Source organism: Acomys russatus, chromosome 10, assembly GCF_903995435.1.
Source record: "Acomys russatus chromosome 10, mAcoRus1.1, whole genome shotgun sequence".
NCBI lineage: Eukaryota > Metazoa > Chordata > Mammalia > Rodentia > Muridae > Acomys > Acomys russatus.
This window is the reverse complement of record NC_067146.1, coordinates 7,673,826-7,700,646: the sequence shown is the minus strand read 5'-3', so window position 1 is coordinate 7,700,646 and position 26,821 is coordinate 7,673,826. Positions and strand designations below refer to the sequence as shown.

General features: G+C 44.6%; 1 protein-coding gene across 1 annotated transcript in view; it reads left to right on the top strand.

Moving 5' to 3' along the window:
* Positions 1-26,821, top strand: part of Cald1 (caldesmon 1) — a 94,678-nt gene that overhangs the window by 33,510 nt on the left and 34,347 nt on the right. The window contains exon 2 of the mRNA XM_051151754.1: positions 25,213-25,359. Within this exon, the coding sequence (XP_051007711.1) occupies positions 25,213-25,359 (147 nt within the window). The remainder of the gene's footprint in view (positions 1-25,212; positions 25,360-26,821) is intronic.

Here is a 26,821-nt window from a genome sequence, read left to right as displayed (position 1 = left end):
CTCTCACCACCATGATGTTCTGATGGAGCACACGTAGCCAAGCAACCATGCACAGACACTTTATGTGAGTCAAAAGTCACAATTCTTCCCTGAAGGTCACAGGCATAAGAAAATCAACAGCAGCATATAGGTTGTTAATTTCACTGTGCCCGGCCTTTTCCACCTGTAGAAAGGCTACTGCAAGTTAAAGGAACCAGTCCCCACCCCCAGTGAACCCCAGTGGAAGCTTGAATCAGTATAGCATTACTCCACATAGCACGTCTGCTTTTTCCCTCCGAGCATCCTGTTCCTCAGGGACCCCAGAGTCACTGAGACTGGGGCACACGCAACAGAATTCACTTTGTGTTTAACCTGTATCCTTCATCAATTCTACTTTCCAGAAAGTTAGAGTTCTTTGTCTCTGGTTTTACTTGCTTTGGTTACTTACTACTAAAAAAAAAAAAGGGGGGGGGGAGAATCCACACAAAAATCCTCAGGACAAGTCCAGCCTTCAAGTACATTTGCTAAAAATTGAGGCAAAACCCAAGAGCTCATATTTTTTCTTATTTGTCCTAAGCGGGGTACTCAGGGGAATTGGGGATATGATAAGATGCAGGACTTGTTTGCCAGTGAGCGCCCCCAGGCCCCCAGCACTCTTGATAGCTGAGGACCTAATTCAACATCCTGAAAACCTTGGGTCCCAGTTCCATCTTTCTAGTATTGGTTTGACTAGAGGGAGGTCCTTAATGTCTGTGACTTTCTTACCCTGTTCATGTACAAAACAAGAAGGAGAGATGACTATAGTGAACATCGCTCCTGGCGTCGAGGAGTAAGAGTTCAGAAGGCAGGAGGGCTGGGCGGCTCACAGGGAGAGCCATGTGAGGGAGGTGGCAAGGAGGGACTGCCAGGAAGTCACCAAGGCAAGGCTAACTCTGATGAGGTGAAGTAGCTTCCCAGGACTGCCAGGGCAAAGCAGGGAGGCACACGGGCGGGCAGCTTAGAACAAGAGGAGCTGTTTCTAGGAGACCCGTGGGGGGGAAGGGTCTGTCCTGGCCTCTTCCAGCTTCTGATGGCTCCAGATGCTCTTTGGTTCATGGCCTTGTGGCTCAGAGAGTTTCACATGCCATTCTCCACAGCTCCTGACATAGCCCCCCCCCCCACCCCCGTGCATGTCTGTGTTTGTGTCCAAAGGACACCAGTTGTACTGGGTTGCATGCCGCTCTGATGACCTCATCTCCACTTCATTACATCTGCTTAGACTTCCCATCTAAGCCATGTGAGAGATTTCGGGTTAGGAGATCAACATAGCTCTCTGGGGAATGCCATCCAGCTCATCTGTAAAATGTGCAGATCTCCTTAAATTACATGACACTCAACAGGCCCAGCCATACCTTTAACGTTCGCTAGCGTCTCCACAAAACAGACGGACCTCTTGCATCCTGGAGGGAGCTATTAGATAGCCTCTTGAAAAGTGAGTATTTTCTAACCACAAAAGTTCCCTAAACCTAAGGACAGGAAGAGGCTTTCTCCCAGAATGACGGATACCCAGCAAGCATTTGTTGCTTCTGTTAACTTCAAGGCAAAGAGCTGTGCAGTCACAGATAAAGCTTAGGTCTGCGTATGTCCACACTCCCCCACCTGGCCCTGTGTAAGTCTTATATGTCTGACCTTACTCAAATATGCGCTCTAATCCAGGAAGTCTGAGCAGCCTGCCTCTCCTGGGTCCTAAGATTGGCGAGTCAGGAGGAGACCACGTAGAAGCCCCTATTCAAAAGAGTGGAGTGTCCCTGTTAGCCAACTTCTCCCAGAGGCCTGGAACACTAAGGCTTATGAGCCCCACTCAGAGCCCCCCAATATCCTCAGGTTTGGAAAGACCTCAGGAACACAGCAAAAGTGAAAAAAATGAGCATGTGAAGAGATAAAGTTAGAAGTTAGGAGAAACAGCTGGGCGAAGCGGTGCATGCTTGTGATCCCAACATTCAGGAAGGCAGAGTTCAAGGCCAGCCTGGTCTATAAAACAAGTGCAGAACTGTCAAGGCTATACAGAGAAACCCATCTCAAGAAAACAACAATAACAATAACAAAAAAAAAAAAGGTTGGGAGAGAAAACATTTGAAGAAATCAGCCAGACCAAGCACTAATATGAAATAATTAACCTTTCTGCTAACAATGTTCACTAACAATCCAGAGCTGCTTGGTCCTCAAATTGAGCACTGCCTCAGTTTCCCGGGGCCTCCATTACAAAGCACCACCCACTGAGTGGCTTAAAAAATGATAGGCAAGTGGTCCTTCCCCAGGTGAGTGGCTAAGTGCCCTGCCATGGGTGAGCAAAAAAATACAGACAGACAGAGAAATAATATTCACTACTGAAAAGAAATGGGCTGTTGAGTCATGAAAAAAGAAAACACATTGGAAACTTGAAAGCAGTGCTATGACATGAAAGAAGCGGGTCTGAAAAAGCAACACGGGGTTTCAAGCATACTTCACTCTGTGAACTCAAGGCTAATGGAGGCAGTAAAGAAACTGGTCATTGCCAAAGACTGGAGGGAGAAAGAGGTTTAGGAGGGGTGAGTGAGCACAGCACAGCATGGGAGCATTTGGGCAGGGGCATATGATGGAACTCTGGTGGCGCACTGTTCACGTTCACCAAATGTACAGTACCAAGACCAAAGCCTGACGTGAACCAGGGACTGGACGACCCGCTATGTCATATGTCTGTGCAGGCCCATCACTTGCTTTTGAAGCCAAGTTGGGATTCAATAAGAAACCATTTTAAGACCTATTTAAACCAAAGCATTAGGGCAGAGAGGGATGCTTAGGGGGGGTGGTAAACACCCAAGACCTAGTTGTAGGTTTGCGGGGGGGGGGGGGGGAGGAATGGATCCCATCTGGGTCCATTAATTGTTACAAATGTCCTTCTAGTGAGGGAATGTCTCTGTGGGGGAGGCTTACAGGGACGTCTGAGAAATCTCTGCCTTCTGAGTTTTCCTTGAAACCTAAAACTGCAAAGCTATATCTTTAAAATAAGTCTGTTACAAGGCACAGTTGGCTTCTTTGGAGAGCTGCCTCCCAGCTTCTCCCATTCTGCCAGCAGTTTCCAAAATCCCTTTGCCTTGTAGAAGCCTCACTCTGATGTCGTGCCTTCGGTGGCATTCATGTCACATCTCTTCCCATAGTTTATTCCTGGTCCAGATTCCATACTGGGTTAGAACCCACCATAATGACTTTGTCTTAAAGCCTAATTTCCAAATAAGGTCACATTCCGAAGTACTGGTAGTTAGGGTGTCAACATCAGGTTTTTGGGAGGTCACAACACATGACAAATCCTGGAAGACTGTAAAACTTTAACATGGCATTTTATAGCTTAATTCTTCAGCTATAAGTGGGGTAATTATTGGACCTACTTAAAATACCAACTGGCTGGAGGATGTTGGGGCAGTAGAGATAGTTGGAGCTTTCCCTGGCAAGCCCACTGTCTAAAATCTTTCCGGGGAGAGTTAGGAGCAAGTACCCTGCCTGGAGTTCTGATCCATTGCCCCTCTGTGAGGTCTGTTACTGAGCCAGCCTCAAAGAGGCTCAGAGGAGGGGATTAGCCTCTTCCCTTTTTGGATATGGGAAGACAAAGCTCTCTGATGTTAAATTCCTGTCTACAGGTTAATGAGAAGTGGCATGGATTAAGAAAAGAAGAGATGAAAGGCATTCCGCTTACTAGACTTACACACACACACACACACACACACACAGAGAGAGAGAGAGAGAGAGAGAGAGAGAGAGAGAGAGAGAGAGAGAGAGAGAGAGATTCCTCTATCTTCCCTCCACCCTCTAAAAAGGAACAGGAAGTCATAACAAGGAACTTGAGCACACACCCAGGAAAAAAATGTGTCTCCTTACATTTATTCTATGTTGATGCTGTAGTTTTCCCATTTCTCTGATATTAGCGTTATCATTAAAACGGAGCTTGAGGTCCTTGAGCTGGCAAAAATCCTTCTTGGGGATGATGAGATGGCTCAGTAGGTAAGAGCTTACCGTGCAAACCTGAGGACCCAAGTTCAAATCTCCAAAACCCATATGAAAATCCGGGCATGCCTGCTTGTACCTATTACCCCAGCACTGAAGGAACAAAGATGCAGAGTGACAGAGCAAGATGAGAAGGCACCACACCCTTCTCTGGCCTTTGTGTACACACACACACACACACACACACCTGTACCAATACATACACCTGCACACACATGACACACAAATAAACAAAATAAGAATACGTTTTTTAAAAAATCCTTCCTGGGCACCCCTTCCCTTCTCCTTGACCTGGAAACCCTGTGGCCACAGAGCTCATTTTGACAACAATGATGCAGACGACGATGATGACATAAAAACGGTCAACACTCACATGGTACTCACTATGTGCTACTCACTGTCTGAGGACTTGGAAAGCGAAAGCGTTAGTTTGCTTGATTATTAACACCACTGCATGGTGGGTAAGGCTAGCTTCATTTTACAGCTGAGCAAAGTGGGAGCAGAGAGGCTGTCCTGTGGCCCGTATCTCCCCTGCCTGGGAGTGGGTAAAGCCTGGCTGCTGGTGGCTGCCCTGTGCTCTGCAGCTTTCCCGGGACTGAATACTGTTCCCTGTGTGTTTCCACAGCTCTGGCCTCTGGCCTTTGCATGGTAAATCTGGCAGTAATTGTATCATTACATCAGTTCCTGTCTGATGAGCAAGCTTCTTCTCCAGGAGGGGCAAGGCTGGGGCGGATGGAAGAAAATGGATCCAGGACCTTTGATCTTCCTGGATTCAACCTAAAATTACCAACCCAGGGGACAATGTGCTGCCTTGGGGGTCCTAAAAAGAGATCATAAGTGTACTTCTTTCCCCAAGTGGGAGATCTGGACCCCCACCCTACCTTACTAGCTCCTTTAATTTCTCTGTTAGCCACACCACAAAACTTTAGAATGCCAATTAAAGTTAATTCTTATCTCAGCTTTTAATTGGTCCATTTCTTAACTTCTGAATCCTGTGTCATCAGTGTAAAAGAAGGGGCACATGACTGGTACAAGCAGCCTACACGCTGAGGTCAGCAGGATGCTCGCTAACACACCATATGCATAGCCGTGGTCCTGTGGTTGGCTCCCCTGCGCAGGCCTGTTGTAAGGACCAACTGTGATGTCTCTTCCCAGCCTAGCAGCTCCCACACATGGGAGTTATCTCAGTTCAACGTTTCCCCGGACTTTAAAACCATTTTTTTTTTCTACTCACTCATTAAAAGTTGAGGTTGATAGCTCTTATTCTTTTATTTCTTTGTCTTTTCGTATAGATATTGGTGTTATTTGGGGCTTTTTAGCCTGGGAAATGATAGTTTTTCAACTTGAACAAGGTGTAAAATTTAGCACAACTTATTGCTAATTAGTAGCAGCAACCTCCTGGACGTTAAGATGACTCCTGAAGTTCGTTCTTTCCCAATTAAAACTGGCTCTGGACTATTTTTGTGTGGGTCCCTTGCAGAACTGAGAACTTTGGTTCTCTCTGGTAGGCTTGCAGAATCCTTAGTTGTGCAGAACCCAGGATTTTGACATCTTGGATATAGAACAGAGCCCTGGTCAGCAATGCTGAAAATGGTGCTGAAGCCTAGCTCTCAAGATAAGTCCCTTGGCCCTTCAGAGCCTGTCTTCTCAGTTGTGAAGGAGATGTGGCAACAGCATCCATCTTGCTGGAGTTAGGAAGATTCCTTCCAGCACATGATGAAAAGTGCTTTGTAAAGTAGCTGCACTCTGTGACAGCCTGGCCAGCCCTGACTTCAGGAATTGGCACCAGAAATGGTTTAGCCACCAAACAGGATGGGATTAAGCAGGCATCCAGGCTGACATAGATCTTAACAAGGAGATGTCTTGGTCTGACTCGGAAGCAATTCTCAGTTGTGTTGATACTGTGTAGAAGAAAAGTCTGGCATGAATGGTGGTTCACTGTGAAAGGAGGAAGAGAGTGTGAGCCAAGGCTAGGGCCAAGAGAAGGTCATGCTGTGAGCTGGTGACAAGTGGAAAGAGAGAAGAGAAAGGGCTTGTGTTCTGCTGTGTGTGTGTGTGTGTTGTGTGTGTGTGTGTGTTGTATGTGTGTGTGTTGTGTGTGTGTATGTGAGAGAGAGAGAGAGAGAGAGAGAGAGAGAGAGAGAGAGAGAGAGAGATCTAGGTACCTATGCTATGGCTTAGAACTAAGACAGACCTGTCTGTATGCAGCCCTCCCAAGCCCATCCCATACCGAGAGCAAGGATTGGGTGCTCACAAACATATGCTCAACCCCCTAAAAGCCTTCAGATTACAATTCTCTTGATTGCACTTCTACGTTTCAAAAACACCCTTCCTAAGAATGCATTCTTTATTTAAAAAAAAAAAAAAAAAAAAAAGAATCAGGATTGCGTTTTAATTTTGGTTTGGCCTTTAAGGAAAGTTTTGTTTTGCAAAGCCATAATTGTGGCCTTCTCAAAATGAGTTGTCCTCCATACAGCAACGATTTAATGTTTCCAGCCTCCCTCCCCCTCCTCCGTGCCTATTACTCTGGCTTCACTCTTATGAGCTGTACATCTTGTTGAAGCCTCTCTTGGGCCCTCAGACAGCAGCAGCCCCTGCCCTGTCAGTGTCCTAATAAGGGAATGTACAAGCTCCCGTGGGTGAGGTAAGGAGAGTCACACAGTGGATGGTATTTTTGCTGATCAAGGAGGATGAGGTGTGGTTTGGCAGGTATCTCTGTTGGTCTGGCTGGCTCCTGACTTGGTTTTTTTTCTTTTCTTTTTTTTTTTTTTTTCTTTTGACAGTTCAAATGCTGTAAAACAAACTTTTTAAGACTTGTCCCTTCCACAGCTCTTTGGCTGAGCTTGGAGAATCTCATCCTGACATAGTTCATCTGTGATTTGGGGGAGGGTGGGGCGGAAGATTCGCAGCTATACATTTCCATCATGAAAGAAAGTTGGGGCTATAGGCTAACTCCTCTGTGTCGTCAGAATAGATAATAATGATGGTGAAATTTGCAACAGGGATCTTCTATTTGGTATATTCAGCCCATGTTTTTAGATTTTAAGAATCTTTCTGTGCACTGGTCTCAACACCTACAATTGCCTCTAAATATTGACATGACTCAACTGAAAAGTGCAACGAAGGAAGCAAGAAGCCTGCCGTTAGGCCTATAAAGAAAAATTGATCATCTCTGTGTCCCCTCGGATGGCTTGAGTGACTGCCTGTGCCCCTTCTCAGTTCCATCTTCTGTGTTGCCTTTTGTCGTAGCCGTACCCATTCCAGACCCTTCCAGACCCTTCCTATGGCACTTGTAAGAATCAGTGTTTCTCAACCCGCCTGCAGACTGGAATCCCTTAACCGTTCTCATGCCCTGTCGGTGGCTCTGCTTGAACTGGGCTGGGGCACAACCTATGCAGCAGGGACTTAGAAGAGCTGCCCGGGTAGGTCTATTGTGGTGGCGGAGGGTGATGACCTTGAGATCCAAGTCCCTGAGTGCATCGCCTATTGTTCCATCTGCTTCCCTCAAGGGCCAGACTCTTTCTGACATTTTGAAACCTTTAAAGAAAATAGAGTATATACGTGAAACAAGTTAGACAGGTTTCTTCTTGGGCCAGTAGGTTCAAGTCCAGTTGTTTTAAATTCAACAATAGAGACTTGTAGTCGAAACCCAAATCAGCATCTAGACACATGGGTATTGTTCAAACACTACTTTCCACACACAGAAGGAGCGAAACTTTCTGCCAGACCGTTGAAAACGGAATATTCATTTCAAAGCCGTAAGCGATGAAATGGTGTTATTCAAGTTTTCTCTGCATCCTCTCAGTTCTATGTACCCCTTGAGAGTCACTTTAATTGATAAATGCCTCTTTGATTTCCCTCTAATAGTCAGCCAACTTCACATTGTGAAACTGTAAAACTGCTGTATTATCTACCAAAGATGAGATGATACAACCAAGGGAGTTTTAAAAAGCAAAGACCACTTCTCTCCAAAAATAATAGGCTGTGAGAATGCAATACCTCATGGGGAAGGGTTAAAACTTTGTAAACTTGTGGGTTGACTAGTCTGAAGTAGTCTGAACTAGTTGGAAGTCCACTTTCTGGCTAGATATTCCATTCTCAAGGGAGGCAGGCCATTTGGAAATTCAGCACAGGAGACTAAGCCAGGACTACTGATTAAACAATTATGAGCATTAAGTAGACAAACAGGTTAAAGGCACAGTGACATTAGCCAGGGAAAGTGTGTTGAGCTGGAGGACAGTGGAGGAAGAGACCCATTAAAGGGCACACAGGACATTATACAACAATGGATTGGCAGAGAATGTCACAAAAGTGTTACGGTCTAAATGTGAAGTGAAGTACACCCCACTGTCTCACGGTGTGAACACTTCTTCTCCGACTAATGGTCATGTCCTGGGATGTGGGGCCCAGCTGCAGGAAGTGGGCTGCTGGTGAGGAAGACACTGAGAGTTAGTGCCTGGTCTGTCCTGAGTTCTCTGTCTGCTTAGTTGGTGACTTGTGAAAGGGCCCAGCTGCTCTTCCCTTGCCTTTAACTCTCCCGTGACCTTCCCATCATGGTGAACCAGAACATTTTTCTTCTTCCTCTCTTTTTAGAGAAATAATTATTTTTACAATTAATTTATTATTTTAAACAAATTTTATTCATATGTCTGCTTACTTGTATGTGTACCATGTGGGTGCAATGCCTATGAAGGCCACAAGGGGGCATCAGATGCCCTGGAAATGAAGTTACCGGTGCTGGAAACTGAACCCAAGTTCTCTGCAAAACAAGCGCTCTTAGGCCCTGAGCTGTCCCTTCAGCCGTCATTGTAATTTTTCAAACTGTGAGCTAAAGTAACTCTTCCTTCCCATAGGCTTCCTCTAGGATACTGTGTCACAGCTGTCAGGAAAAAAGTGATACAGAAGATATCATCATGTGAGAGGCACTTAATTGGGCCTTCACTATGCTGATTTTTTAATTAACTGTGTTCACCTTTGCTCCAAAAACATTAAATTTAAAATTCCGGACATAGTTTATACATTTTAAATGATGTTTATTGTATTATATCATTATAGTTGTGTTTTGTTATTGACCGTGGTGCTTTATCTCTTAAAGTGCTTTCTTTCTTTCTTTCTTTCTTTCTTTCTTTCTTTCTTTCTTTCTTCCTTTCTTCCTGAGACAGGGTTTCTCTGTGTAGCCTAGGTTGTCCTGGACTCACTTTGTAGACCAGAATTACAGGTGTGTGCCACTGAGTGCAGCTGTGCTTAATTTATTAACTACATTTCATCATAAGTACATACCTAGAGGGTCTCATGCCATATGTAGCATAAACCATCAGTGGAAGGCCTTGGACCTCATCCCCACAGATAAGAGGGAACAACTGTATGAAGGACAGTTCTATGCAATTTGCTCCAAAGTATGGTTGTAGAGGATACGACCCTTACAGTCTTACTTTGGAATTATAACTACTAATGCCTGGGTTAAAGGGCATCACTTGTAGTTGCTATAGTGTGCTAACACAGTAGCCAATTTGAACTATTCTTTTAATATTTGGATTGACTGGACAAGTAACTAAAATGTCTAGAACTATACAGACTCCCTGGGCCCACAGAGATATACCCCAAAGCAAACCTGCAAAGTAGATTAGACTAAGTTAAAAATCACAGTCCTGAAATTAAGTGTCAAAATTATAAGCTAGCCCATGGTTGAAGGAACTAGCCATCTTTGTTTTTCTTACAGCATCCATCGGATTACAGGGCCAGTTTTGCCCGGGGACCATTAGCTATTTCTAAAGGGCTGGCTAAGTCAAATATGCTGCTCACTCCGAATTATTTTTATTTTCTACAGGCATCACAAAAACCCAAAACCAATGCCAGGCTTGCTAGTGAGAAGAGAGAGAGTTTGTAGAGCAAATAAGAAATTTGCAAGGGAAGATGATACTGAGGGCACTTCCTCGGCCATGGAGAGAAAGGACATGGCCCAAAGCATCGAGAAAATAAAGAACAGCTCAGACAGAGTTCATGAGCCAAGTCATGACCCATCACGTGACAGTGGGAGGGGCAGGCAGGTGGCATGTCCACATTCATGTACAAATACGCAGGAAGATAAAGTCCAAAGTCGGAGTGAAAAACACCGGTGGACTCAGTTTGCCTTAATCTCTAATTATTGACTAGGTTCAAGTCAGATATCTTTCTGTCCACCACCACCTGTTTTTGTTGTTGTTGTTGTTTGTTTGTTTGTTTGTTTTTAACAAGAAAAACATGTTTTCCAGTTCTGAGCTCTGAGGGGATTTGAATAATGGTCTCTGCAGAGACAGGAGCACAGAAATGACAAGCGTGTTTACGATAGATCCCACTCAGAGCATCTGTGCTCCAGACCGGTGCACGAAATGAAATGTACCCACTGCTTCCCCCACGCAAACCCTGGGAAATCTGTGGCCAGTAGTTGCTTTCAACATTTAGAAGGAAGATTTGAAAGAAATGTGATGTGTTGGGGTTCCTATGGTTTTAATTCAGAGGGGAGGGCTTGAGAGAAGTGTGACATGTTAGTGGTCCCGCTTTGTTGCTGATGTCTCTACTGTCATCAAGCCTGGCCTTGAAGCTGCTACTGTCACCATGTTTTGGCTTATAATATGGGTCTGCTCTGTCATCTCATAGTCATGAAATTGAAACCCGAAAGATTATTTCTTCCCTCAGGGAGGTCCCTCGTACTTGGGGACACCTTAGCTGCCTCCCTGAGTGCTGTCATTCGGTGTTTTAGTGCCCTACGTTTTTCTCTGAGGCACTTAGGCGTTCTTAAGGAGCAGATTTAGGATGCAAAAGCACATGGGGGGCGAGACCTACAACAGAACTTCACTCTGGCTTTCAAGAAGCATACATGGCAACGTAGGAGGTGAGGTGCTTGGGCGCAAATAAAGCAATGGGTGGGGCAGATCTGGGACAACCTTGGTGACTTCACAAGAGGCAAAGGCTCCTCAGCTGATTTCCAAGATGAGTGTTGTGTCTGACCCTGAGGAGTGGTGGCTCTGGAGCTGAAAGGGAGGGAAGGCAAGGGAACAAAAAAAAATGGAATTAAGGGGCAGAGAACTAGTGCTTCTCTGGTGTCGTCATCCACTCTGGCCCTGACATCTTGCCTCAATACCTTTTTCTAGCCACATGTGGTCATCACGGAAGAGTATGTGCTCTGTCCCCAGAGGGACGCACAGGGGTTGGTGTGAGCAGCCCACAGTGACACGTGGCCTTTCCCTCTCAATGGGGTCAGAAGCTTTACATGTGGCAGGCCTTATCTGGCTTAGACTAACTCTGTGAAAGAGGCTTGTCTTTGAAACGTTTGTACAGGAGCTACAGGCAGATGCGAATTTGCTCGAAGTACAAGAAAAGATGTACACAGGGAGCTAATGCCCACCCCGTGTTGCGGGAGCGTGGAGGAGCACTTCCTCACCCCTCAGCCACATCTTTCTGCAGGCTGGGTGCTGATCTAAAAGCTTTCCTAAAGTCTGCACTCTTTGCTGAAACCCAATCCTTGCAGCACACAGTTCACTCACGTCAAATGTACAAGCCCATTCTTAGCATGGTCGCCGACCGAACACCCGTCACCGTCGTCACTGCGGAACACTTGCACCTTCAGAAAAAAACTCACATGGTGAAAAATGATGCAAGTGTGATCTACCAGGACAATCGTGCCTTAATGCCTAGACTTGGGCGGGGGGGAACTATCAAAGTATTTGAAATCTCCCAAGTAGCTGTTGAAGCAACTGATTTCAAATAGTAAACACTCTTGCATGGCTTTGAAAGGAGAAATTGACATTCGTCCAGTTACACACGGTACTAGGGGAGATTTAGCATGTTGGCACCGTGCTTCACCATCCCAAGCATTACTTCTCCCACTTCTACACATATATTTCTTACAGGCTTAAGAACAAAACTAAGAAGATGGCTCAATGGCTCAGGCCTGAGGGCAGTTATTCTTGCAGAGGATGTGACTTCAATTCGCAGCGCCCACACGGTGGGTCACAACCATCTATGACTCTAGTCCCAGGGGATCTAGCGCCCTATTCTGACTTCCTCAAGCACCCAAGCGTGCACATGGTGAGGATATATACATTCAAGCAGACACTCACAAAATTGTAAAAGTCAATCAAACAAACAAACAAAAACCTAGCTGGGAGTGATGGTGCATGCCTTTAATCCCAGCACTCAGGAGGCAGAGGCAGGCAGATCTCTGTGGGTTCGGGGTCAGCCTGGTCTACAAAGTGACTGCAGGATAGCCAGGACTATCACACAGAGAAACACTGTCTCAGAAAACCAATTAAAAAAGAAAGAGAGAAAGAGGGAGAGAGACAGACAGACAGACAAAGAGAGAGACAGACATACAGAGAGAGACAGATAGAAAGACAAAGGGAGACACACACACAGAGAGAGAGAGAGAGAGAGAGAACCATAAACTGCCCCTATCATTGAAAATTGAACACCAGAGTAAATTGAACCCCATGCTGGACAGACCTTCAAATAACTGATCACAGTCGTTAAAACAAAGATTTAAAAAGTAATAGAAATTATATGAACATTGATAAATTAGTATTCACCGTAACAGTTTGTTTCAATATTATTTAACATTTCTTTCAACAGTACTGTATGTGCTTAACTTGTAAATAACTGAATATATAAAAATCAGACAGATAATCAGTGGCACTTGGGTTTTTTGTTGCTGTGATTGCTTCTTTTTGAGACAAAGTCTCACTATGTTGGCCTGGCTGGCCTAGAATTTGTTATGTAGACCAGGCTCACAGAGGTCCACCTGCCTCTGCCTCCTGAGCACTGGGAATAAAGATGTAAGCCACCACACCTGGCTCTGTTTAATTTTTGATAGGAATAAATATACTACCAAAAGTTATTTTAAAACCATTGACATAGATTAAGCATTAACCATGCTTAATCAACACAGAACCACATAGTGTTTCCTTTCACGTTTGGTTGCTATGCAGCGTCTGCCCCTTAACTTGCTCTGAATGGACTGTAGACAAGATGAAAATTGTCAGTCCCACCCTCCCACCCCCACCCTAACTCCCCCCCCAAAATGACACAAAAGATATGTGGACTGGATTCGACCTGCCAGGCACAGCTTGTCTGTCCCTGGCTTCAGATTGAAGGCAGAACACCCTGAGAAAGTTTCCCAGGCTAAGAAGACACCCTGGACGGGAACTAAAGACCCCAGGTCAGTGCTAGAGCTGTGGTGACTCAGTGCACCACTCAGATCCCAGGCTGTCATGTACAAAGCGATGCTTAAATTAAAATAATCTCCCCAGTTCCGTCCACTTGTGTCCATCTACACCCCTAAGCTTTTAACCCCTTACCACAGAGGTGGAGGTTCAGTCCAGAGAATGTCAGAGAAGGAATTAAATAAAAGTCTGGTGTGTGGGTCAGTAAGAAGATGGGTACAAGGGGGGGGGGGGGGTGGGGGGAAGGGGGTGGGACAGGGATGATGCAGGGCGGGGGTGGGGTGGGGTGGTGATGCAAGGCGGGGGTGAAAGTGGGGGGTAGGGATGGGGGTTGGGGGTGCGGGAGTGATGCAGGGTGAGGGTAGGTGGGGGGGTGATGCTAGGCTGGGGTGGGTGGTTGAGGGGGGGGGCAGGGGTGATGCAGGGCGGTGGGGCAGGGGGCACAAAGCAATGACAATAAGAACAGCAGTTCCATTCACAAAGTATTGAAGGCCTTACTTATTGCTCTTGAAGAAGCCTGCCACAAACTACTGTTCTGAATGACCCCAGGATTTGCTGAGCTGGAATCTCCTCTTGCTGCGAAGATTTATGGAGCCCTTGATGTTGGGTAGCTGGCCCTATTTCTTTTACTTCCTGGGGAAAGCTGCAGGATGAGTTGAAACACCTGGCGTGGTGACAGAACTAGACATTTTCCCTCCATGTACGCTGCCCTACATTTAGGCCGCATTCCCACAGCCCCAGGCCCCATTCCCGCCCCCCCGCCCCGCCCGCCAGGGCTCTTCTCTCAAAGTCTGCAGGGTGCCTGGTCTGCTCCTCCTCTTATTAGAAGCCATGCGTGGGTTTGTACTACATGTAACCGGAGCTTTGCTAACGCCCTTCTTGCCTCGTGAGCCCTTGCCAGACTGAGTTGTTTGCTTTTCCATGCCCACGTTTTCCCAGTGTTACCACTTTCCATCTGTACTCTTTGAATGAAGAAAGGGCCCTTCCCTCTAGGACCCCCCAATCCTAGATCCAGTGTAAATGCCACTTTCTCCATGAGGCCTTCCATGGTCCCAAGGTTAAAACTGCATTATCCGTCCGCTAAGCTTTCAACCACTGAATACGTCTCCTTTGATATTTACCACATTTGAACTGCCCTTACGTCCTTATACATTTCTTGGCTCCTCTACAGAGTCATAGCTCCATTTCAAGCCATTTGATCCTCTTGGCTCCACCTTCGGTGCCCTGAAGACAGCGACTGCTCCGCCAGTGGCTAAAGGATGCTTTTATTCTAGCTGCCTGGTGTCAGTGCAGGTAGTTCCAGCCAACATCCCACACCGCGGTCCAAAACCCCACCTTGGCATCTGCTCCATCCCCTGCCTCCTCCTCAGACTCTAGATGTCTATGTACTCACCCTGCCCAGGGTTCACTGCTCTGCTCTCTCAACTAACCAGAACTGTCCTCTCTCAGAGCCAGGGTCCAGGTGGTCAGTGGTTTGGCTAGAGAGAGGAATGTACACAAAGTTAGAAACCCATGTGCTGATGCCTCCGTCACAAATGGTCATTTGTAATTAAACTGTGTGATAGTTTAAAAGTCTGTTGTCCCCATTGCTGCAGCAGTGGTTGCTTTCGTGTCTAGTCAGAAAACAATATACGCCTGCCTGGTTAGTCATCTCTTGGAGAACGCATTCACTTGTCCAGGCTTCAAGAGATTTTTAAGCGCCGTACAAGAATATCTCTGCGAGGCCCATGTCACCCTCTCAGAAGCCCAGTGGTTCTCTTTAGCTGTCGACGCTGCTAATTTAATCAGTACACACAACAGCTGGGTGCTTCGTTTTGAATGTTGCCTCATCTGTTAAAATGGAGACACTTTTACCTTTACTTGAGGGGCCTCTTCCAGGATGGAAACAGGTTTCATTGGGTTGGGCTTTTTCACTGAGTCATAGCTGAGTGTCATCTCATCTTCCTCTCTCTTGAGCAGGCTCTATCTTAAGTACTGTCCCCCCTCTCCCCCCCCCCCCCGGTCAGGACCATAACCCACCAAGAGCAGAGAACTAACATCGACTTCCTTTCCCAACGGCAGGGAGGCTGGACCCATAGGTGGCTGCCAAGTCCCCCTGCAAAGCGACATGTCCTTTCCAGTGGGCCAAGTGTCCAGGATGTGGCCCTTCATTTTCCATTTCCTGTCTCCCCTCAAGGTTTACCTTCGCTTGTAAACAAACCTCTGAAATGCTAGCATGTGGAGGGTGGATGCAAGCCAGTGGATTCTGGATGGGTTTGTGTGGTGGCTCTGGAGTCGGCGAGTAGGAATGGCCCCACTACCACGCTTCCTTGTTAGAGTGACAATCATGTCATTCACCAATGATGCTGGAAACAGAGGCCCTGGGTCTCAAGGGCCAGTGTATTAGAATGTTCTGGAGCCGAGGGTCCTGCAGGGAGTTGAGATGGAAGGCTGTGCCCACCAGGATGGGAAGAAGGAAACGAGCAGTAAATCTTTTTCCAATTAAAACTGAGAGTGGAAGCAGACAGAGCTCTGGAGGGCACTTTTCGGGGAGGGAACGATCATAAAAGATCTGTTATGAAAATCCATTATCCATAAATTCCCCCACATTAAGCACCGCCTGTCTGTCTGGGGAGGATGCTGACACGGGGTCTGTAAGGATGCAGCAGCCTCGCCTGCTGTGCACCATTTCCTCCGCATCTGCAGTACCACTTTGCTCTGCCGGGATTCCCTTTAATTACTCACAGGCTTAGAATCTCCATTTAAGGACGTCTTGTCTTCTCCAAACCCAACCCCTCCCCCACCCCCGACCCATTCCTTTGTTTCTTTTGTCAAATGTTTACCCATGCGATGTTGGTGTCACGATTGGGAGCAAACCATATGAAATTATGGGCCTGTGTATTGTGTCACGTGAATCCCTCAACTTTGGGAGAATGACAGGAGTGACTTATAGGTCACTCTGAAACTTGTCTAAGATGATTTCATGTCTTTCACGTGAGAAGGTGGGGAATGTGCATTTGAAAAGAAATTGGCTTTTGATGCACCTGGGGTCAGATGAGGCTGCAACCACATTAGCTCACGGAACTGTGGGGCTCTCCCTGCACCCTTCTTTTAGCAGGTGTTAGTCAGCTGTATATAATGTCTAGACTTTTCTGAAAAAGAGGGGGAGGGGCAAATACATAGGCACCTGGGTTTTAGTTATTTGACTTTAAAAATTGTTGACACTTAGCCGTGTGTGTGTGTGTGTGTGTGTGTGTGTGTGTGTGTGTGTGTGTGTGTGTGTGTTAGTTTGGTTTGGTTTTTTGGTTTTTTGAAACAGGGTTTCTCTGTATAATCCTGGCTGTCCTGGATTCACTTTATAGACCAGGCTGGCCTCGAACTTGCAGAGATCTGCTTGCCTCTGTCTCCCTGAGTGCTGGGATTACAGGTGTGTGCTACTGCACCCAGCTCACACATTAGGGCAGATGTCCTTTGATAGGCGTGGCAGCCAGAGGACACTCCCAGTCTGATTTTAGCCCTCCCCCCAGTTTTTGAGTTTTAAAAGTCAAAGAATATTAAGAGTCAGACTTTCCTATTTCACATACTCAAATTCATGAGATTTGTATTCATTATTCATGACACTCATTAGGGAATCCTAGGTTGGGGCTAGTGCTTAGTTTGAAAAGCACAGGTAGAGATTGGTATGTCTGTAACTACATTCATTTCAGTTTAAGGTTAACATGGAAAGTGGATGGGTTAGGCTAATTTTCTTTTAATTAGCTTCTTATGCACTTAATCACTTCTCTTTCTCCTTGTAATTCATTTCAGCTGAAGTTTAGCTCAGGCACTAACTGAACTGTCTTATATATCTTTTCCAACACCAACTCTCTCTTCCTATACCTACCTTATTTTCCTTTGGATCCCTCTGGTGTTCCAGGGAATCACCTGAAATGCATGCTGGGAAGTGAACTCAAGTCTTCTGCAAGAGCAGTGCATGCTCTTAACCACTGAACCATCCCTCCAGCCCTCATATAATCCTTTGTAAATTCTATTTAAAAAAAAAGAATGCTTGTGTCTGAACAAGCTTCTTGTTTGCATATGGTGGGGTAGATGGGATGGAACAAATTCAATCCTGTCTGTGAGAAAATGAATAGATGGCAGTTTATCTCAGGAAACTGTGATGGAGTGGCCCTCCCAAATCTAAATTTAATGATACCCATTCTTTTCCAAAGAAATGTGAGAAAAATAACAACCCTGTAAGAATATAAATCCAAGTTTTATTCTCCACTGGATACCATAAGCTGTTTGTGGATCTTTTTTTAAAGTAAAGAAAATGGCAGCGGTTGGCTAAGACCATAGTTGCTCATCCCATGCAAAGCTCCAATCTCAAGCGAGGTTTAGAAAGCAGGCTCGGGTCACATTTATCTTTATAAACTACAGGGGTTCCATAAATACTGAGGTACAATGTTGTGTGACAACCACCAATCATGAATTGCGTATGTTATGACTACCCGAAGTTTTTAACAGGAAAAACTTTTAAGACGTATCACCTGGGAATACACATCATGGTGGTGAAATTACAAAACAAAAGCAAGAGGACAATACAAACACTGCAAAAATTCAGGCAGGGATGATTGGGAGATGTCTGAAAGAGATGGGACCGACACTAACAAGTTCACAAGCCCCTAATTAGCTGCTGGAGATGGCTGAGCTGTAGGCATGCATCTAGCAGTTTGCTAGCCTTCCTACTCTTTAACGTGAAGTTACATTACACTCATATCTTAAGGCACAGCACAATTTATGATAAAAGTTTTTAATGTAAGAAACCCAACTTCAATTTCTTAGAATATTTCCTTTTAAATTTTCTTGTGACTATGTGCATTGATTCACAAATGAGCCTTTGGATTTGAGAATCTGCTCTTCCTGGGGTAGGAATATTTTAGAATGTTCTCAGACCCAACCTATTGGTCAGTTCACACAGGATGCTGATGTGGTGATGCTAGGAGCCCGCCTTCTATGGTGCCTGTAGATGTAAGAAGACGGTCTCCCCGCCTCCCCCCTTTCCTACTGTCTGTTGCTCTGTACCCCATTGTCCCCATCATGGTCTATGATCACAGAAATGTGTGTGGCTGTGGGACGCCATCACTGGACAAAGTGGTGACACCTCATGAAGACATGCATTAAAAACACAAGCACGAGAGTTTGCAAATATTGTCGAAACCCAAATATATGGTTGGCATACAAACTTTAGTGACTCAAATATGTTCAAGGGACATAGAGAAGATTGATGAGATGTACTTCTCTTCCTGAGTAATTGTCTTCAAAGTAACCTATCTCCTTGTGTGCCTTGAAGCCAATAAATATGGCTTAATAGTAATATGATAGGTCAGTGAGCCCTGTAATGAATTTCGCATGTTACTTCTCCAGCCAAAAATAATTTCTCTTTCCTTCACTTTCTCCATTGTTAATTGCACACAAACCCGTTGACTTGACCATATTTTGACTGAAAATATTTTTATTTCCTTGGGTTTTTCCCCCTCCATTGTAACTTTGAATTCCCTTCCTCTTAAGGATTCCAAGGGAAAGCTTCAGAATTGGACTTTATGCGCATTCAGTGAAATGATATTTTGCAAACACTGCATGCAAACAAAATGATATTTAAGAGCTTGGAATTTTTCAATAAAGTTCTTTTAACTTCCAAAGGTGCAATAAGTCTACTGAACACATAGGACTCTTATCACTGGCCCTGGGTTTTCCCTCTTGTTCACAGCAGCATGACCGACTGGGAGCAAGTGAGCAATCTACAGTCTGGTGATGCATGCATGGAGAATCTGCTTGCATTTCACATTATTGAAAGAAAATCCATGGGGTTTTGGAACAAAAAATAATACTGAATGTACGTGAATCATATTGCCTCCAAATAGTTGCTGAGCATATTTTTAACCCACAGAAACTTTTAACTCTTTAAGTCAGATCTGGCTGTAAGAACCTCACTAAAACAGTGGCATTGGCAAAAATAATTAATGATAATGATGATGGTGGTGGTGGTGATGATGATGAAGATAGCCCAATGTTGCCCTTCTTGGAGGCTGTGAGGCGCAGGACTCCTTCTAGAAGATGTGGCCTGCATGGGAAGTGTATAGCAGTAGGAAGCTGGGAACAAGGCAGTGGCATCTCAGGGACAAACTTGAAATCTCTTTAAAGCAGCATCACTTTCTCTCAAATGACTCACTTGAAAGTAGAGGTTCAGTGAGATGCAGAAATATCAGAGCTTGTCTTGGGCTCCAACCAACTCTCTACTGTCCTCTCAAGTCAGTATGACTTCACAAATAGTAGATTTCTGTAAGGTCAATTGTTACAAGTGAGGAACTTAGCCTGTTGGCAATTTAGGTGCATTCTTTCTAAGACATGGAAACATGACAGGAACGATTAAGGAAAACAGACTACAAATTTTGATCTGAGTGGAGTACTGTTAGCTGACCTTCTTATAAAGTTGTGAGTCTCTCATTTTCAGAGGCTTTTCTCACTGAAACTGTGGGTTTTAATGACCTTAAACATGTAAGGAAATCAGTTCCCTACCTCCAATAAAAGTAGTTACTATTTTTTATAAGCCTAGCCTGTAATGGCTAAACCATCTCTCTAGCCTTATTTTTTTCTTTTTCTTTTTCATACAATATATTTTTATCATACTCTTTTCCTGCCCTCATCTCCTCCCAGACCTTCCCCACCTCCTTATCCCTACCCACCCAACACCATGCTCGCTCTCCTCCCCCTCTGTCTCTCTGTCTCTGTCTCTCTCTCTCTCTCTCTCTCTCTCTCTCTCTCTCTCTCTCTCTCTCACACACACACACACACACACACACACACACACACACACACACAGGAAAAACAAGAAATGAAAGCCGAATTAAACAAATTAAAAATAACAACACCAATAAGACAAAAAATACATAAAACCCAAACAATAACACCCGAAAAGTCCATTTTGTTTTGGCCAACTACAACAAGGGGCCTGCCCAGGAGTATGGTTGAGGTACCACAGAACACTCCATTGGAGAAAACTGATTTCCCTTTTCCCAACAGATATTAATTACAAATAACTTTTTAGTTAGGAGTGGGACTTGGTGTCCTCTTCCCCTTCCCAGTGTTGGGATTTTGTCTGGTTTGTCTGGTTTGATCCTGTGCAGGTCTTGTACGTGTTGTCAGTCTCCAGGAGAAATTTAAGGTGTATTTTCCTGCTGAAAGATTGGGTGTGGGGGAGGGTGTTTGTTTGTTTAAGAAAAAAATGCTATTGACAGCATTTCATTCAAACTTTAATGAGGCTGTCCTGTAGTCTCACATCAGAAAACTAGCAAAATGGAAAAATCAAAGAGAAGTATGGCTCACATTCTGCGAAACAAAGGGAAAGGGAGTGTTTTTTAAAAGCACACTATGAATACAATTTCTTCATTTTTTCACTTCCTTCCTTCCTCTCTTTCTTCATATTCTTGTTTCCTTGGAGGTAGTGGTGGTGGTACAGGGAGTTAAACCTATACCCTTGCATAGGTTATGTTAAGTACTCTACCACTGAACTACATCCCTAGCGTTTTTTCTTCAGTTTTTTAAAAAGCATCTGAACTAGTTTCCTAGACTAGCCTTGACTGTCTAATCTCACCCCCAACATCCCAGAGACCGGGGAGCACAAGTGTGCACCACTGTACTCAGACTATCCTGTCGACAGTGTGGCCAGAATTTCCTTAGTGTTGTATACAAGTCACGAGCAGCAGTCAGTGGTGGATATGGAAAGAGGGGAACACAGAAGCGAGAAGACAAGAAAGAATATGTGTCTGAGGACACCTCTGTGCTTCCTTCCTGTCATCTGGTGCATACTTCGCACTCGACAGACCAATGTAAAGAAGCTGAATCCTCAGCCATTTCCTTGGTTGTCCGAGTTTGCAATGCTTCTGTTTACTTAAACTTTTCCATCTGAAAGGACCAGACTTTAACGTGGTCACATATAGAGGCAGCAGAGGTCTGGTGTTCCAGACTTAAGCTAGTTTTCTTAGAACAGCCAGGACACTACGAAAGAGTGTTCCAGCATGTGGATCTGAATTTTCTTATCAAGTCACACCAAAGCCTTTAAGCAGTGGTTCTCAAAATGAAGGAAACACCAGCCCTTTACATTTTCCATGTCACGGACATGTCAGACAGCATGTCATTGCTAGGTACTTTGGGGATCAGTGCAAGGATTATATGTGAGTACATGGTAGAGTCCCTGGTTGTCCCAAATATCTGCTGAGTCATTTTGCTCTTGACAACACCGACCTTTCACTGGAAAGGTCAGTCACATCTCCAGGTGTTTGTGACAAGAGAGGAGCAAAGGCTGTTGACAAGAAACAAATCAGAATACTCCATCATAAACCCTTTTACAGCCAGCATGGCCCAGGAGCTCCTAGACCCCCAATTCTTTTATTTAATGATTGTTACTTAATAGACTTTGGGATTACTATTGTTTTTTTAAATCACAATAAAATATATTTGATTAAAACTGTATGAAATGTAGCTGAGTCCTTTTCAGTTAGTTCAGAGGAGCAGGAGTACAGAATCCCACATGGCTCCTGAATGTTCTGGAAGGGGTGGTTGTATGCCTGGCTAATATGGGAATCTGCTGACATTTCCTGGAAGGAAAAATGGCTTGTTGCACATATCTGACCATCTGGTGAGATAGGAATTCTGATAGTAAGCAGCATTTCAAAGAACGTTAAGGCTAGCGTGTGGAAAATCAGAGATGCTAATATTCTGTCTTTAATGTAGACCAGAGCTACTGCTATTGTGGGTATAGTAAGGATCCCGTGACATTGTACGGAGTCTGAGTCCTTGTCTGTCTTTTTGGACAAAATCTGTGTGCTGGTGAAGGGGGCATGCACTGATTATTGTTATTTCTTCAATAAGAAAAATAAAACCCCAGCTGGGTATAGTGGTACACACTTTTAATCCCAGCACTTGGGAGGCAGAGGCAGGTGGATCTCTAAGAGTTTGAGGCCAGCCTGATGTACAGAGTGAGTTCCAGGACAGCCAGGACTACATAGTGAGAACCTGTCTTGAAAAGCAAACATAAAAGAAAAAAAAAAAAAGAAAAAAAAAAAAGAAAAAAGAAATTCCTGGAAGAAGTCCAAAGAATAGACTGCTTTTTAAGAAGCCAGAGATTGCGTGACCCTCTGAGGGCTAGTGTTGGAGACTCACGGTTGAAGAGCTTCTCATCCACACAGTTTTACTTATAAAGTCAACTGATATGTTCTTTTTTGGCTTCATGTGAGTGTAGTGTGTGTGTTTCTGAGTGAGTTCATGTGTGTATGCAGGTACACATGTACAAAAAGACTAACGTTTTCCTATTCAATGTTTTCTTCAATCACTCTCTCCTGGGGAAACTGAGGCAGGATCTCTGGGATGAACTCGGAGCTCACTGATTTAGCTAGCCTAGGTAGCATGCCCTGGCCATTCCCCTGCCTCTGTCTCCTGAGTGCTGGAGTTATAGGCCCAGCACATCCACTCAGCATTCGCATGGTGCTGATACTGGAACAGCAATGCTTATATTTGTGTGACAAATGATCTGCGCCACCTGATAGGCTTGTCATCCGGAGACTGGGACATGAGGATTGAAAACAGCATGAAACCATGGTGGTCCTTTCATTTTTTGTTGTTTTAACCTGGTAAACAACTTTAATTCCTTGTTTCATTAGTAACAGCCAAACATTACTCCCAAGCAGCCTCTAGGAAATGTGTCCTAGGAGAGGGGCTACACGTGTGTTGCCCACAGATTTTGAAGTTACAGGCAGTGGAAAGAATCAGAAGAGATATCCAGGATGGTATGTGCTCAGGTCACCCCTCCAGTGAAGGGTGGCTGTGACCTGGCCATGGCAGCAAAATTAGTCCGTCACCCAGCCAAACGCAGTCAGCATCCGCGAAGGCTGCAGAGCAGGTGGGAGGCGGAGAGCAATGACATCTCAGATACATTGGGAAGCACCGGCTTTAATTCGATTGCTTTATGCTTTTAGCATGGGGGTGCCCCACACGTACCTTTCACACCACCTGCGTGTCTCAGAAGAAGATGGCTCCAAAGCAGATGTGCTTTCTCGCCTGATCTGGAGTATTCCTGTTTGATGAGCCCGAGAAACAGTTCTTAAGGACTTATTTCTCTCCACTCTGGTTAGAGCAGTCTACTGAGAAATAAGCCAAAGAAATATTAGGCCAAGAATCTGGAGATTGAAGCCAAGCCACTGGGAAGGGCTCTCTCCTGCGAATGGCACCATCAGTGAATTAGAAGGGAACATTTTTGTGTGCCATGTTGTCACCTCATACTCTGAACAAGTCTGGGCTCGAACTCGCCTTTCCTTGCAGGGCTGCTCCATAACTTGTCTAACAAGATGATAGGCTGTGTGCTACCATGTTCTAGCCTAACACAGCCAGTATTCCTATTTGATTTCCACGCAGTTAGGGGCAAAGAAACTTATGACATGCTGACAGAAGAGCTAAATAGTCCTGAAAGAGGCTTTCTGAGAATCAAGTTTTCTGACTATTAGTCTACTCATACATTGATTCTACCATGCTACTCTTCCCTCCATATTTGTGGGAAATTACCATTCAGTTTAATAGAATATATCATAGATATACAGACAGAATACACACCCGTACATATAGTGACACTATTTGTGCTGATATTGACACACTAGATTAGTAAGTATAAAGTCAAATTTTCTGAAGTAACAAAAAGCAAGGGAACCAACCTCTAGAATTTGTAATATTCATAGTATTATTGAAGTAAAAAAAGACACAGATGAAAGTACTGAATCTAAGCCTACAAATGCTTGGCTTGTCAATGCAACAGGATCAAACTACCATCAATCACATATGATTCTGATTGCTTATGATTCTGATATTTTTTGTTCTCTTTCACTTGAAAATGTATTTATCTTTGTAGTTACATACAAATTAAACGTTTGTGCCCACTTAGGGACATATCTTGCTTTGAGTGGGAGAGATTACTCTGTGGTTAAAGCCCCCACCACATAAGGAGGAAGACTGGGGTTCGAATCCCACATAAGAGTAGGTTGGCATGGTAACCCACCTGTAATTCCAGCGCGATGCAAGTTAGCTAGCTGGTCATATGGGCGAATTGTGAGTTCAACTAAGAGACTCTGATTCAAAGAATAAGATGGAAAGCCATCAAGGAAGACCTGACACCAGCCTCAGGGCTCCCATATGTATGTGTACACATACACATGCAAACGCAAATATACAGACATGTACAAACAGCACAGCATATGGGTGGCAGGAGACTAATACGTCTTTTAAGTAGCCAACACTCTTTCACAATGCATATACTTTGAAGCCACCTATGAGTGGTCAATGACACACACAGACACACACATGCACACACCCATACACACACACACACACACACACACACACACACACACACACACACACACACACACACACACACACACCCTGGCATGAAGTACCTGAAAGTAAAAACAAAATCTGACCACAAAAGATATCCAGTATCCTTAATTTTAGTGAACAGCTTTGGCTTAGTGGCACCAGAGTCTTGGCTTAGAGGGGTGACTGGATTCCCTCCCGGTCTTTGTGTTGGAGCTGGCTCTTGTTCACTCAATGGATTGAATTCTTCTTAATACATGTTTTGATTATTTGGGTTCAATACTTGCTATTTCCACTTCTAAATCTTGTATGTGATAATCAGCTCAGGGCAGAAATCCAAATATGCTAGCCCACAGTCTCCAAAGGCAGCCTGCTTTGGTGTAGATGTTCTGTTTATTTGACCAATGCAAATTATCCCAAGTCATTGGGTGCTTTGCAACTACAAAAAAAAAAAAAAAAAAAAAAAAAAAAAAAAAAAAAAAAAGCTTGAAAGCATATTGGTTGGGTCTCCAAACTTGAGAAAGTGAAACATCCCTTCAGGACCCTGGTCCACTAGGAGTCATTCCAGGCTGTTTGGCCAGGACATCGATGACAGCAGGTGTCAGCTGGCATGCTCAGGAGCCTGTCTTTATTAATATTATAGAATTGCCTACCAGAGGAACGATGATGATGAAGAAGAGGCCGCCAGGGAACGGCGCCGCCGAGCCCGACAGGAAAGGCTGCGGCAGAAACAAGAAGAAGAGTCCTTGGGCCAGGTGGCCGACCAGGTGGAGGGCCATGGCCAGAACAGGTACTGCCTTCCTCTCCCACAGAGCACCTCTGGGTTCTTCCTTTGCCTGCTGCACAGCTGAATGGAATTTGCTAGCAGATCATTCCCTTCTCAGACAAACTCAACCATTATTGGTTGGTTTTGGTTTCGTTGAGATGGGTTTTTTACTCAGTATCGCAAGCCAGAACTCACTATTCAGCCCAGGCTATGTGTAGTCTGGGGTTTGTTTCTTTTATTTAGTGTATGTTGAGAGGAGGCTGGTAGTGGCTCCATTAACTTCGTCTATTTAAAAAGAAAAAAAAAAAAACTTCAAGGGAAAGGTCATGGCCTCCTCAGCTCATTTCCTAGGGTGGTCTTGCAAATGTTGATACAGAAGGCAAGTTTGATATAATGTTTAGGTAGATCATAGAAACCTGGGTTGTTGGTAATTAGTTCCTAGTTAGGGAGGAAAAGAAGAGGAGGGGCAGGTGTGAGGGCTGGGCTTCACTCACTCACTTTGAACCCCAGCTTGTCAAATTGTGTTCCTTCACTTTAAAAAAAGGGAACCACAGCTCCCTTTGAAGAGCACTGCTCAACTGCGGAGAGATGGGAGTCCATGCAAAGCCCCAACGCCATGCACATAGTAAGCACGCCATACAGAGTGCTCTTGCCAGAGCCTCCCAAAAAGGGGGCAACGTGGCTGTGTGTTGCCCTTTTCCACTCTTAAGCTGTTCTTCTGAAAATTTTGTCTCTGGCCTGGGGTTACAGCACTCTGGGAGGTCTAGCACATGAGCCTCGGCCCAACAGCAAAATCAGCAGCACATATATAGGTCTTGTTTTAAACTTTCACTTCATTTCAACTTTAATTTTATCATTAGCTATTTTATGAGATTGCCTAAATTTAGAATTATTTTGCCAAGCATGGTAGTACACACTTCTAAGCCTAGCATTCAATAGGTGGAAGCAGGAGTATCAGGTGGAGTTCATGGTCAACCTTGGCTTTTTGGTGAGTGCAAGGCTAGCCTGGGCTACATGAGACTCTGTGACAAAAAAAAAACTAAAAAAAATTTTTTTTGGGAAAATAAATATATTCAGGTCTGAGCATGTGGTTTCTTGCAGGCATAGTAATTAACTACAAATATAGTCTTCTTGGGTCTAGCCTGCCCTACCTGGCACTTAACTTCTACTGATGATTGTTACCATGATCTATTAAAAAAAAAAAAACAGCAAAGAAAGGCTCAGTAGAGTCTGCTGATCTCTTAACAGTATTTTTGTCTGGCTAACACTTTGGACTTTTCAATAGCTTTTAAAAAACATTAGAACTCAGTTGACCCACGTGTCCTAAGTGTCCTATGCGTAGACATTTTCCATTGACACCCCTTCGGCCAGTTCTCTGTATTTCTGTTGATATATAATCTGTATGTAGCTAATTCATAGCAACAGAGTCTTACAGTGACAGCAGAGGCCAAAAACTCTTAAAATCTAGGCTTTCCTTTGCCATATT